Raw genomic sequence first — 14497 nt, forward strand, 5'->3', positions numbered from 1 at the left:
ACCTGCTGTATAACAGATATATCACTTGAGGGAAAATATTCCTGAGTACCAAATAAAATGCGTCAGCAACGCATTTATTAATAGAATGAGGGGAATTGATCTGGAGTAAAGCAGACAGAATCTGGAGCAGTTACCCATAGTAACCAAACAGCTTCTAAATTCAGTTTGTTCAGTTAAGGTTTCAAAAATAAAAGATAGAAGCTGACTGGTTGCCATGGGCAACTGCTCCAGATTCTGTCTGCTTCAGTATATTATTCCCTTCGATGTATCTTGAATTTCACATAGGTTATTGTCAACAAGATAATATGAAAATTAGGGAGCACAGGCCTACTGAAAGCCAATAAAAGTCCTCCGTTGAAGATCTCTGATTAACCACAAACTCTTGCTAAAATACACATGACAATTGTATACACATCAGCCGAACATGCCCCCAGCTGAGATGCTGTCCCCATGCCATATCCCCTCCAGAGCTTACATTGCCCCTGCCCCCTCCATCAGAATGTGCATTGTGCAGAATGTGTATACATATAGGTACCGTGGGGGTGTTAGCTTGGCAGCAGGTGTGTGCGACTCCCTGGATGAGTTCACTACACAGAAAATAGGCGCAGCAAGCAACGATTTCTTTCGGTGAAAACACAGGCGCAGTTTATTACACTATTTACAAGCAGAAAAATGAGCAAAACAAACACACACAAAAAGAAAATAAACCCTTGTCTCTTGGCGACTTACTACACACAGGGGGGAATTTATCAAAACTGGAGCAGACAGAATCTGGAGCAGTTGCCCATGGCAACCAATCAGCATCTCCTTTTCTGTACAGGCTGTCTCACCACATGAGTGGGGGTTTTTTTCCGTACCACACAGACAGGTTCAAATCTCCCCCAATCTGCTCAGGCTCAGAAACTGGTTCCAGGGTGGAGCAAAACTCTGAGCATCTGGGAGTTCTTATAGAGGCCTAATGAGCGAGCTTACTTCAGCTGGGCTCATTACCTCTACCATTCCAGCCTCCTAGCACTCTCTAGTGGGAAAAATCTCTATACAACCTGAACCTGGGGCACACATAGTCAAGGCCATAAATATTGGCACCCCTGCATTTCTGTCAGATAATGCACCACTTCGCGCAGAAAATTGTTGCAATTACAAATGTTTAGGCATTCTCATGTTTATTTATTTTCTTTATTGGTATGACACAAAATGACAGCTTTTTGGTACAGCCCATCTTTCTACTGTTTTTAGAAAAAGAAATGAGGCCTTTAAAGAAAAAAAATCCAGTCCCTACAGTCAAACATGGTGGAGGTTTACTGATGTTCTCGGGTTACTTTGCTGCTTGAGGCACTGGATGTCTGGACTGTGTGCATGGCATTATGAAATCTGAAGACTACCAAAGAATTCTGGGGTGCAATGTAGGGCCCAGTGTCAAAAAGTTGGGTCTCCATCAGAAGTCATGGGTACAGCAGGACAATGACCCAAAGCACAAGCCAAAAAGCACCCAGAAATGGTTTCAGACAAAGCGCTGGAGAGTACTGGACTGGCCAGTAATGAGTCCAGATCTGAATCCCATAGAGCTCCTGTGGCGAGATCCCAAAACAGCAGTTGGGAAAAGAAACCCTTCCAATCTGAGAGACCTGGCGCAGTTGGTGAAAGAAGAATGCTCCAAAATTCCTGTAGAGAGGTGGAAGAAACTCATTGATGGTTATAGGAAGCCATTGATTTCAGTTATTTTTTTCCAAGGGCTGTGCTACCAAATATTAATGGAGGGTGCCAATAATTTTGTCCAGTCCATTTTTGGAGTTTTGCGTGGAATGCTTCACATTTGGCTTTTTTGTCTCCACTTTTTTGTGCCATACCAATACAAATAAACATGAGTGCCTAAAATTTGTAATTGCAACAATTTTCAGTGGTGCATTATCTGACAGAAATGCAGGGGTGCCAATATTTTTGGCCATGACTGTATATGCCATCCTGGATACAGCCAGGCAATTTTACCTGCCTGCTGTTACAGTACCTTTTTGTGCAACAAAGTCTGAATAGCTTGACTTTTTAGTGGTCCTTGAGGTCACAGTTGGGAAATATTGCAACAATTCACAACCAAATTTCATCAGCAGGGGATACGTACACAGATCCCCTGCTGATTAGAACTGAAGGTAACCGTGTGAAAGGGGCCTTAACTTCAGTGTACTTTTGTGGATACAAAATCCAAGGAATACAATGGTATACTGAGAAAAAAGAAAATCTGTCAGGCTTGATGATGTGTTTATGCTTCTAGATGCATGAAATAATGCATGTTTACATGTGTTATGGTGCGTTTTAGAAGTTAAAATTGGTTCCTAGATGCTTCTGACTTCTATGTTTTCTAAACGCAGATAAACCAACTGCAGATAAAAGCATCTAAAACACAAGTTGTGAATAGATCCATTGGAAATCATTAATAAATATATATATATATATATATTAAGAAAACCATTTTAACCCCTTTGTGATGGGAGACTTACACTGTACGTCCCGCCATGAAGTGTCCAAATGACTGGCCACGTACACTGTACGTGACCAGTTATATGCGGCTCTGCAAGGCTGGTAACCGCTGAGAATCAGCGGTTACCATACATTAATGGATGCCTCAGTATAGAGGCATCCATTAATGAAAGCGTTAATCTTTTTCAGACACCCGATCCCTTTCAGGAATCTGGTGTCTTGAGAGTGAGAGCAGAGCTGCATTTGGAGCTCTTGCCATCATTCTGACAGCTGGTATAGATCAGAAAATCCTGATGTATACTGGCTTTTTTCTTTTTTCTAGCTTTCAGCAATAGAAACATAATGTATATATTCCTGAAAGAATGTTCAGTTTTCTGATCGTTATTGGAACGATCAGAAAACCTTTAGTGACAGCTGATCCTGAAATGCTGCAGGATCAGTGTCACTAAGGTTATTATTGGCTGTTCTTTGAAGCAGCCTAATAATAACCAAACATTAATTGATTCATTTATCAAGCAGTAATAGTGAGATTAATTCACAATGACTGCTTGATTTAAATAAATAAAAAAAGTGTAAAAATAAAGTGTACAAAAATACATTTAACAAATAAAAATGATATATTTAATATTTGTATACTATCATTTATATAAAAATTAATCCCTTACAATGAAAATCTGCAGGGGTTATTTTTTTAATTTAACCCCCTCATGACAGTGATGTTCAAAGTATGTCGCTGTCACTAAGTGTGACACTCGGTGACAGTGAAATCGTTTGCCAGGTGACCACTTTTAGCTTCTAGAGAAAAAAAATTGTTAGGTTTTAGTTTTAGCCTGAGAAGTACAGAAACATTTCTAAAACCCTAGGGATGTGCGGTTTTTCCAAATAAAGGACAAATAAATGAATGTATTTAATGCATTTTTTTTTAGCTGTGCTGTTTTTGTAAAAAATAATGCTAATCAAAACTGGGGAAAAAGTGTTTTCTTTAAGGTTTTTTTTTTTTATTTTATTTGTCCTAAGTGAGGCGGTAGGTACACATATGCGATATAAATATATAGCCCTATCTGTCCTCTAAAAAAATAATATATAATACGTGTGGGTGCACTTATTAAGAAAATATATTACTGACATTTTTGCTGTGTGATTCTTCCGTCATTTACGAACAGAAACAAAAAACAAGCTGTCAGGGGTTAAAAGCATATAAATGCATTCAATCGCATCTAGTGGGACTGTAGCCTTAATGCGCCTAAACCCAGGAACATCTGAATACAGGAAATAGTGATCAGTGAAGCATGAAAGCTGTTTCCCAAATATCTTCCCCTGTATTTAATATAGGAGGCCTGTGTGAAGGTACTGACAAAGTTACTCCTAAATTATCACACATGGCTGGAATATAAATATTGGTGCAGTCCATGATAAATCTTCCAGAATAAATACATCAGGGCTACATTCTATAAAATAGCTGATCTCCGTGCAAAGTAAAGTATATCTCAGATTTCAGGAAGGTGGATACAAATTCCTCCCCACATTGGACAGAGTCCCTTCCATTGTTCACAGTGACGTCAGTGCCGTGCAGCACCCTGGTTGAGAATGGCTGGTCTATATACTGTAAATCGGAATGTGGAATTGTTTAACATTTTCATTCATTCATAAGAAATTGTAGAGTCTAATCACAGCTAAAAGTCTCTTTCCATACATATACAAATACATACAATGCTATGAAGGAAGACACACACACAGGTTCCACCTGTAGGCTCTACAGACCTGAGCTGGATCTAGGCAGTCGCATATAGCAGTATACGGTTATCGTACGACTCTCTTATCTGTGGCCAAGAAGGACTAAGTCTGCTCACACAGGATGTTTACTATATCTGCTTTGCAAAGGGCAGCCCACAATGGAGGATGACTAAGCAGAATGGGAGTGTGCACACTGTAGTAATGAAGAGCTGTGTACTGTTCTCCCAGAGGCAGGATGGGCTCATTATGAGGAGAAGCTTGGAGCTCTCCTCCATCCACACATTCCTCCCACTCCATAAACAAGCGAGCAGAGAAACCAGTACGATCTTCTCAGCCCTGACACCGTGTCATTGTACAATATGGGGGCACAGTCCTATTTGTGTAAATGTGCTGCTGTATTACTATGAGGCGTTCTGGTGCTGCGTCACAGTACAGGGTGGAATCGGAGCACCCTTCAGAAATTTCGGGGCCCCTTCCACGGCTTTAGGCCGCCCCCAACTCTAATGCAGGATGGCACTGCTTGTAGAGGGACTACAAATCCCAGCAATACATTTGTACAGCAATGCAGAACAGTATATGAAGTGGACTCTGGGCTTAGTTACGCGCCGGACTCTGGGCTTAGTTACGCGCCGGGCTCAGGGCTTAGTAATGTGCTTGACTCTGGGCTTGGTAACGTGCTGGACACAGGACCCACCTGAGACCCCACACAGCCCACCTGAAAGTGACCCTGCCGAGCACACCATACATGCTGCACAGCCCATCTGAGACTCTCTATGGTGGGGTCTCAGGTGGGCTGGTTGGGGCTGCATCTCCCTCCCAGCTCCTCTTAACTGCACTTGCTGCTGGTGCCTTGCCTCCTCTGTCGCCGGACTGGCCGGAAGTGACGTGATGCCCGCTACCTCTGGGCTCTCTGCGCCGCTGTCAGACTACGATAGTGATGGCGAATGTTTTTGAACCCGAGTTTTCAAACTGAGGTAAATAAATTTATTTTACGTCGCAAAGTGCCAACACTGAAAATAACTTTAGTATTGCGTTCCAGTACGGGCGCTCGGGTTTAAAAAATGTTCAGCATCACTGCCTTCGGCAAAATAAGGAAACACACATATTCAAACATTTATACACTCCTAACACACGCATAACACACAAATCACACACTCATTAACCACTTCCTGTCCAGAGCAATTTCTTACATTTGCAAACACATGATAAAATCTGAATTTTTGGCTAGAAAACAGCTTCATATCGTTTCTGAAAGCAGCGGACCTGTAGAATAAAAAGATACTAGTTGCAATGTTTTATGTCGCACGGTATTTGCGCAAATGTTTATCAAACCAGTAATTTTAGGATAAAATACACTAAAATTAAATTTAGTACACAGAAACAGAATATAATGGCTAATTTTTTGGTACAATATAAAAAACGGGGTCACGCCGGGCAATTAGATACCAAACATGTCAAGCATCCATGAAACCGCAAAAAACTACAATAACCAAAATTTTCCATAAGCAACGCTTTAAATGCTTTTAAGGCTCATCACTTTAGTGCTATCAGTGATTGATGGGCCTGGAATTATTGCTCTCTCCGACGCTCGCGACGATACATAACATGTGTGGCGCAATGTTTGTTTTTGCATGTAGGCGCATCCGATGAGTATTTGCGTTGTATGTGCGTGGACGTGAGGAGCGGGAAACCTTAAAAAAAAAAATATTTTTTTGTTACTTTAATTTTTACCATTTTGTTTACACTCAGCTTTATTGCTATCACATAGCGGGCTATAAAGCCCCTTATGTAATAGCACATATATAACGTGACAGGTCATCTTCATGGAAACATCAGGGTTTTTTCTAACCCTAATGTCACCTAGGGACCGCAAAGAAGCTGATGAAGCAGAGATCTGCTTCACCAGCTTCTTCTTATGGCTCTAAGGGGTCGTTCACACCACTTGCAGTGCGTCCCGGCCCGATTCCGCCCGGAACGCACTGCATCACATGGAAAAGCAAGCGACATTCAAAGCAAAACAAACTTATTATATTACTAAAATAAAAACAAACAAACACACTCCAAGTGGCAAGAAATGGGCGCGGCATTTTTTATTGGTTTACTCATGAATTAAATCTTTAACTCCATTCACTTCAATGCCCCGCCACGCCCTCTCCTGGCCGGCAAAAAAGCTGCAATGCGGCCGGAAATGCACTGTAAGTGGTATGAACAGGCCCTAAGAGCCAGAGACTGTACAGTGAAACCAGAAGTGATGTAATGCACATCACTTCCGGGTCCAGTGATCAGAGGAGAGATCCGCAGCTAGAAGCTGCGGATCTCTCCTCCGATCTGTCGGGAGAACCTCCACGCGCGGCCTGGGCTCACACGAGGGACGGATGAGCACTGGAAGCTGACGGTGGCACCAGCGGCCGTGGAGGAGGGGTGCACAGCTCTGCACCGTACAAGCGATCCAGCGCCTGTACAGACGTATTTAAACAGCAATCGTCAGCTGTTTAACACGGTACAAGAACATGGCTTCAGGAGCAGCCGTGTTCTTGGTATAACCACTTCCAGCGGATGACGTACAGTTACGTGAACCCACCGGAAGTGGTTAAAAAAAACCCCGCGCGTAATGAAACACGCACATCCACACATCACACACATATTGCACACACATTAAAAAACACACACATAGCTTCATTAAAAAAAAATTACACACACAATAAAACACACACATTAACGGCGGCGGCCATCTTTAAAAATCGAATGTACAGTGGAGACCCCCTGGGGACACCGGAGGCTCGCACAGAGCATCTCAGGTGAGGATCTGGAGCGTGCGGGCCCCGGCCTCCTCCTGGCCTGTCACTCGTACGGCCGATACCCATCTAAGGTTCCCGGGCCCCTGGAATGTAGCCCGAAACAGTATCTTGTTTTTTTATGTACTTTATATAAAATAAAGTATATTTTTCCAATAATAATAAAAAAAATATGGCTGCATAATCCTTGCTTGTCAGGGACAGGCTTTTGATATATTTGGCCTATTATTCTGACAAATACACCTGATAAAGATTACTCTGCTCTCTATGCAGTCTGTGTGCAGCACATTAATAATGTCACCACTACATTTACAAGGTAATAACGGTATTTGGCGCACATAAAGTGGATTTATATCCTTTGGCTATATGTGCCTATTGAAGTATAGTCCAGGGGGCATGCAGCTGTGTCCAGTCATTGAGTTGCACAGGCGGCTGCACGCACCAGGGCGCAGGTTTCTGCACGGACATGGAGGCACATACTTTAGAAATTCTGTTTCAGACAAATATTGCGAGCCAGTAAACTAGCAGTCATGATAATAAATAATTACTAATGTGTAGCTATTGTAACCTTACTTGGCAGAATTTGATTAATACGTCTTTGCTTTTTAACAGAAACATGAATGAAGTCTCCGGAAAAGAGGTAAACTGCTTCCACTTACTCAAGGGTTCTTCATTGATACACGGCCTTGGATGGTAGTGTTATGAGAATGAGAAAGGCTCCATTCACGCCTTAGCTTAGTGCAAACGCTCATTGTGTTCATGCACATTTGTGCGCGTTTCTTCTTGAAATCATTGGGGACGCGCAGCAAACGCAGAAAAGTGCATGTAGCAAAACATGCAACATGTGGTCTGCATATCTTTCGTCCGTGTTTGTGCGCATTTTAACGCACGCAAATGCAACGAAAAATTATTGTCTTTCTGGCGGTGTTTGGGGTGCCATTAATAATAAAAGCATTGTAAGCGAGCTTCGCTAGCGCACGCCAAAGTGTGCATTTGTGGGTTTGACGTACATTAAGGAAACTCTCAGGTGTGAAGGCTGGTTCTAGCTTCTTATGGTAAGTCCTAATGTTTATCAATTCATTTTGATGTATTTTCATGTGTATATGTTTATGAACTGACCTGGTATATAACGTTCTCATTGTTGTATAACATTTGTATTTTCTAAATAAACAATATGCTGGCCTTTCTTTTTTGAAAGCCCACAGCTGTGTGCTCTCTAATTAAACTGACACTGAGGAGTTAAATCTTAAAAATACATTCAAGTACCTTTAAACTGATAACAAGAATGTCTCTTATTTGTGTATCACCAGCTGTAGATCCTCAAATCATCTCTGAATTCACGCTGACACTGTCCTTGGGTGGCTACTTTTGTTCCCCATTGTCCCTGTGTGTGTTGCACAGTAGTCGCCTCTCCAAGCTCACTCCTGTGATGGACTATAATCTTGATACAAATTAGTAAACTAAACGTGAGATTGTAGTCCATCACGGGAGTGAGCTTGGAGCGGTGATTACTTTACAACACACACAGGGACCATGGGGAACAAAAGTAGCCACCTTCCAGAAGGAAGGACAGTGTCAGCACCAATTCAGAGATGATTGGAGGATCTACAGCTGAGTGATACACAAATAAGGTTCAGTATTGTTAATCGGGTACTCAAATTTTTAAGGTTTAGTATAATTTTATTGTTTATATCCAATTGAAAATGATAGATTCCCTTTTAGGCTGGCCATACAACCTTTGAATTACCCTCATTCAGCCCCGTGGGCTAAAATCAGAAAAATCTATTGATTTCCCCACCCATGCTAAACAGTGTGTGTGGAGGAATCCCGATTGCCGGCTATCACTTTTACTGCTCCAGTGGCTGCTGAATACCCAAACAGTGCCCCCATCTGATTGCGTGCAGGTCTGCGTGCAGGTGCTGTATGGCTGAGAAGTTTCAGACTAATGCTGGGCACACACCTTACAACCATCGCAAGACTTCTGTCTTGCGATGGTTGTAAGGTAATTAAAAAAAAAAAACGTACGATCTGCCCATCTTGGACAGGCAGATCGTACTTGCGATGATCGCAATGCTGAACGGGCAGTCTGCGCTCGCGTCATTTATCTTACGAACATGCAACACACCCGCCGACAATCGTACAATTCTCTGCAGGTTTTCGAACATGTTCATAACGCACGCCTTCCACACACCTTGCGATAATCATACGATCGCTGGATTTCCTGCCGATTATCGTACGATAATCGCAAGGTGTGTGGGCACCTTAACTTTGACAAAAGTCGATTGAAATGAATGTGGTGGGTGGTAGAAGGTTGGGTTTGGCAGTGCTGATAGGGCCACACACGACTTGAATTTTGGCCAGATTTGAGCAGTGTATGGCCAGCCTACCTATTGGTAAATAAGCAACATCCTTTGCTTTTAATTGTAAGCTGTAAGAAAAACAGAGAAAATAAACAGCTTTTGTCATTTTTATGAGTAGGCAAGAGGAGTGAAATTATAAAAAACAAAACAAAAAGCAAACACATTTTGATTTGATCATTTTGGATGAAGAATGAGGGTCCATGTACACTATGCCTTGTGTAGCCCATTTACCGTGAGTGGGCTGGCAATGCATCCTAAAGCTGAAATCTGGTTAAAACAAACACTGTCTAAAATATATATATAGTTATTTCAATCTTGGTGTCCTTTGTGTTTGTTTTTTTTCCATATCTATACAGTATTTTAGTGTGAAACAACTCCAACTCTGCAGGAGGAATAAGGACAGATGACTGCTGCTCGCTCTCAGGGTGACTGGTCTTGTCTCCGCCCCCTCCTGTAGTTTTCTGAAGGCAGCCTGTAATGCGTGGAGCTGCTGGGTTCATGGACTCATTATACTATACAATATAATTTCTACTCTTGTCTACAGCTACCCTCTATACACAGCCCTTTCCATTGCATCAGGCTTATCTGAGTACTCTAAATGAGCTGGATAGTTGGTGCAATCATAGTGACCGCTTGTCCTGACATATTCCAAGAAGTGTGCAGACGTCGGGAAGGAGACATTGTCCGCTAACAAGACTGTTCCTTTTCTGAGGACGCAGCATTCCTGTACAGGATGAATGACAAATTAGTTATAGTGGAACTATGGGCAAAATCAGAAATAACATACAGAAGATGATGCAATCTGTCACCAGCATTAAAGCAGGGCTAAAGTCCACAGACTTTCCCTCTCCGCTACAGCGATCTGACATTCATTAGCTCCATTATCTCCGGTTGATGGGTCTTCAGCCTTCTTGCTTGGCCTTGACTGGCTATGCATGTACGTGGGAGTTCAATCATCCCGATTCCAAGGTTTGCCATGAACGTACACTGAGCTACAAATGCACAGCTCAGTGTACATTCTAAAAGAACATTGGGAATGGCAGGTGTGTTTGTGTTTGTGTTTGTGTTTGTGTTTGTGTTTTTTTTACTGTAGAAGAGACATTGCATGTTGCTTCTGCAATAAAGAGCCTGACTGCTCACAATTTTTTTTTTTTTTTTTACTATAGTTCTGCTTTATAGGTATCTCTGGTCAAAAACTAAAAATAAATCTGTAATTCTATATTGAATTTCCAAAAGTTCTATCGCACTCCTAATAATAATATTGATGTAGAAGTTTGCGAAGTACTTACTGAAGATGCCCATAGGATGTAATTCCTCAATGCTCTGACACAATTTCACTCAACCTGGTGTCACCACTCTCGCAGAGCCCGCCTTCTGAGCTACAACTCAATGTCTGAACAATGTAACATTATCATTCACAAATAACATTGTAACTAATTACATTATATGTAATTGCTGACGATGTTAATTGTGGATGTGCATAAAATGCCATCCATCATTTACTGCCATGGATGGCATATTATCAATGGTCACAATCAACAATTACACATTAATACTTTCGAAATAAATGCCTGTTACCTCATTAATCCCGTCTGTGGGCAAGCGCAGATGCTAAGGTCGGCAAATTCGACTGGGTCGGCGTTCTCAACAGAACATTTGCTCTGCGGTTCAGGTCAGTATAACTTTTTTTTAACCTAGGCAAAATGAGCAGTGAACCCTTGCAGTGCGGGGGTAGCCCCACTGCAAGGGTTAATACAACATTTTTTCCTGGAGTTCTTCTCTAATCCAGGTATATTTATTTTATGTGAGTACAGAGACTACAAGGAGACATTCTGCACTTTCTAAAATAACAGCTATATATAGTGATTACATACAAACCGTGCACATGGTATGATCAGTGTGTGAGAGGAAAGGGAGAGCTGGATGTTAACCGCAGCCATTGTTTACATTTGGCAATGCTGTGATGGTCATCTTTTATGGGATCTGCACTGTCCAATAGACAGTGTCCATTGTATATGAATTGTACTGTACAATGACAGTAAAGTGCTCATGAAAGTGCCTGGGGGTGTAAAATAACATTTTAAATAATAGTTGTACTGAAACGGGCGAAAGGTGCACTTCCCTTGGATAATGAATTACTCATTTCATTATGTATAGTAAAGAAAAATATTCCCCTTACCTCAAGCAACTTAGTATCTTGCAAATATCTGTTTCCAAAATGATCAATGAACACAAAGTCAAAGTGGTCCACTCCATGCTCTGCTTTTAGCTTGGGGATGATGTGTTCTGTGGAATTCTGCAATATCTTTACCTAAAAAAAGAATTATATGGATGAAAATTTAGATAAGTAGACAGAATCCAGTTAACCCACATAGAGGCCTTAGTACTATAATAACTGTGCAAAAGCTACTTACAGGATAATCTACTGGAGACATAAAGCATATTTTTAGCCTATTGCAGCCACAATCAGCCTATTGTGAGCTAGGCTGCGAGTGGTCAGTGGCTATGACCACCTTAAGTTTCAGGCAAGCCAAATTTTAATTAATGAAATAAAGTAGAACAGACTTGCTAATTACTTAGTTATTTCCAAATGTGGCTATTTATTACAGACATAACATACAAAAAGAAAGCACAGTGCATATTTTTACCTAGGCACACCTACCCTGTTTCTCCGAAAATAAGACCTACCCCGAAAATAAGACCTAGTACTATTTTTGGGAATTGCTTAAATATAAAGACCTACCCGTGACAATTCCCAGGGCCGGTGGTGGCATAAGGGGGAACTTGAAAAGTCACGGGAGAGAATCAGCAGTGCCAACAAAGCCAGCGCTAGAGGAAGCGAGGCGGCTCCGGAGGGAGCAGAGCCGCATAAGCCGATGCTTCCTCTATAGCGCCGGCTCCCGTCACAGGCAGAGTGATACCAAATGCACTCCGTCTGTGAGGAATCGATAGTGAAAGCGCGCTTCGCTCATTCTGGCCAGCGATTGGATAGCAAACTGCTCTTGGAAAGGTACGGCACCCCTGATCACCATTTTTTTGTACATGAATACATGTAGACTGTTGTACATGAATAAGTGTGGATTGTTGTACATAAAAAAAAAAAAAAAAAAAGACCTACCCCGAGAATAAGACCGTGTTTTTTTTTTAACCAAAAAAATATAAGACAGCGTCTTATTTTCGGGGAAACACGGGTACGTGTTTTATAGCTTTTTTCCCTAAAGAGGAATCCCATTGTTTTTAATGGTCCCTGTTCATGTACATGAGTTTTTTGCAGGCATAACCTCTGATTTATGGTCCCATAAACTTAATGGGAGTGCCCAAAAACATGCATTTTTCAGGCGCTCCAAGGTAAAAGTCTATGTGGCCAATATCATGGAATTCTGCTTCTGCACTACAAGTCTCAAATACAAACGCACAAAATAAAGCTTCTAAATCACCTGGCTGCACTCAGGCGTAGGTGTGAGTGGAGCCTACTGTAAATTGTCTATACTGGGATAGCCCTAGGCTTCAGTATTGAATCATATGCACAGCGTACCTTCTCTTGAACTCCTGCAAACTCAATTATTTTTCCAGCCACATCAGCGTGAGCCGGATTCATCTCTATAGTGAGCAGCAGAGCTCCAGGCTTCAGTAATCGGGCTATACGGATGGCGGAATAACCACAATAAGTGCCCAGCTCTAGGACCATGGATGGGTTCGTTTCTTGAAGTACACTATCCAGGATCAGGCCTGAAATTAAAAGTGAAGGAACACAGTAAAAGCATACATCTGTAATGGAGGATTACCTAGGTGTATATAAAAAAAATTAAATAACACGGACGAAAATGTAAATGATAGAGTTACGCATGATGCATGATTGTTGATACCACAAATAAATTGTCCCCAAATTAATCTATGAACTCAAGGGTCTTATATGTAAACTCAATTATAATGCAATTCAATGTCTTCTTCAAATTAGTATTTTAACTGTTGCACATAAAATCCTCAATGTATTTAATTTATTTTTGATATCGATGAAAGGAAAGGTTTTTGAATAGTGCAGGAAACTTTTTTTTTTTCTTGGAAAGCTTGGTTGTGCAGTTTACATACATCTCTTGTTACATTTAGAAATGTTCTTTGTGTCCACATAGTGCATAGCCATATATTGTTCATCCACATTATAACTTGGAGTCATACTTATTGTTGCACCATACTGCACACGTACTGCTTGTTCTCCAGACATGTAATGATTGCTAATAATTTGTTTCTAATTAATGAAATATTTTAGCGATATAAAGCAACTAAAGAGAAACTGTGGGCTTGGGTCAGACCACAGGAAAGTGGTATCTTTGTAATTCTCTTATGGTCTACACAATTAACACTTTACACAATCCTCACCCTAATCCATAATCTGATAAAATGTGAATATATTAATCCTTAATCTCCATATTAAAACTGAAACTTTATGAATAACTTAAAGTTCATGTCAAGCCAAATACTTTTTTTCTAATTTGAGAACTATTTGGGGCTCCTATGTAGTCTCACTTCCTGTCCTTATGACAACCGTTTCATCAGACAGGAATCGAGGGAATATCTTCAATAACATGGACAAGACAATTAAATCTGACAGTGGTTCTAGCATTATTCTTCTCTACTAGAAAATCATTATTTGAACTCTGTTATTTCACTAAATGACATTTTTTAAATATAAAACATGACAACAGAATTTATTTCAGGAGATGTGTATAGAATATTTTCAATATTTTAACATTTTTATCTCAGTGGCTTTGAGGATAAATGTATTTTTCTAGTAAACTTTTTTTTTGGTGAGGTTTTTCTTTTTTTTGCATAATAATCCAGCACAGTAAGTTTTCATTTTCTATTGACTATCTTTTGTAGGATTGGATACTGTAGTTTATGTACTGGTGGATACTCTAAAAGTTATAGGAAGGAACCTTCTCATTTTTCTATATTGTTTGAAGTGAGGGTATCCCATAATTTGATAGTTTTTCATTGAAGGTGGGCATTCCTTTTTGGGCTATTAGAACACCCTTTAAATATCATTTTTATATCCATCTGTGTTGCTGTTGGAAAGCTGCCCTGAATAGCAGTAAAAACCTGTCGGAGATCTAATCCTTCACTCTAGCCAAAAATAAG

At 40.8% G+C, this 14497-nt stretch overlaps 1 protein-coding gene across 2 annotated transcripts in view; it reads right to left on the reverse strand.

The window, feature by feature from the left end:
- Positions 1 to 9872: 9872 nt before the first annotated feature.
- LOC108787430 (catechol O-methyltransferase-like) overlaps positions 9873 to 14497 on the reverse strand; it is a 15803-nt gene continuing 11178 nt past the window's right edge. For both annotated transcript variants that reach the window (XM_018556985.1, XM_018556984.1), the window contains 3 exons: positions 12897 to 13090; positions 11541 to 11672; positions 9873 to 10085 (listed from right to left, as the gene is read on the reverse strand). In XM_018556985.1, coding sequence (XP_018412487.1) covers positions 9906 to 10085; positions 11541 to 11672; positions 12897 to 13090 — 506 coding nt within the window. In that variant the 3' untranslated portion in view covers positions 9873 to 9905. The remainder of the gene's footprint in view (positions 10086 to 11540; positions 11673 to 12896; positions 13091 to 14497) is intronic.

The sequence above is a fragment of the Nanorana parkeri genome, unplaced genomic scaffold (genome assembly GCF_000935625.1).
Source record: "Nanorana parkeri isolate BGI_ZX_2015 unplaced genomic scaffold, ASM93562v1 scaffold260, whole genome shotgun sequence".
In the NCBI taxonomy this organism is placed as follows: domain Eukaryota; kingdom Metazoa; phylum Chordata; class Amphibia; order Anura; family Dicroglossidae; genus Nanorana; species Nanorana parkeri.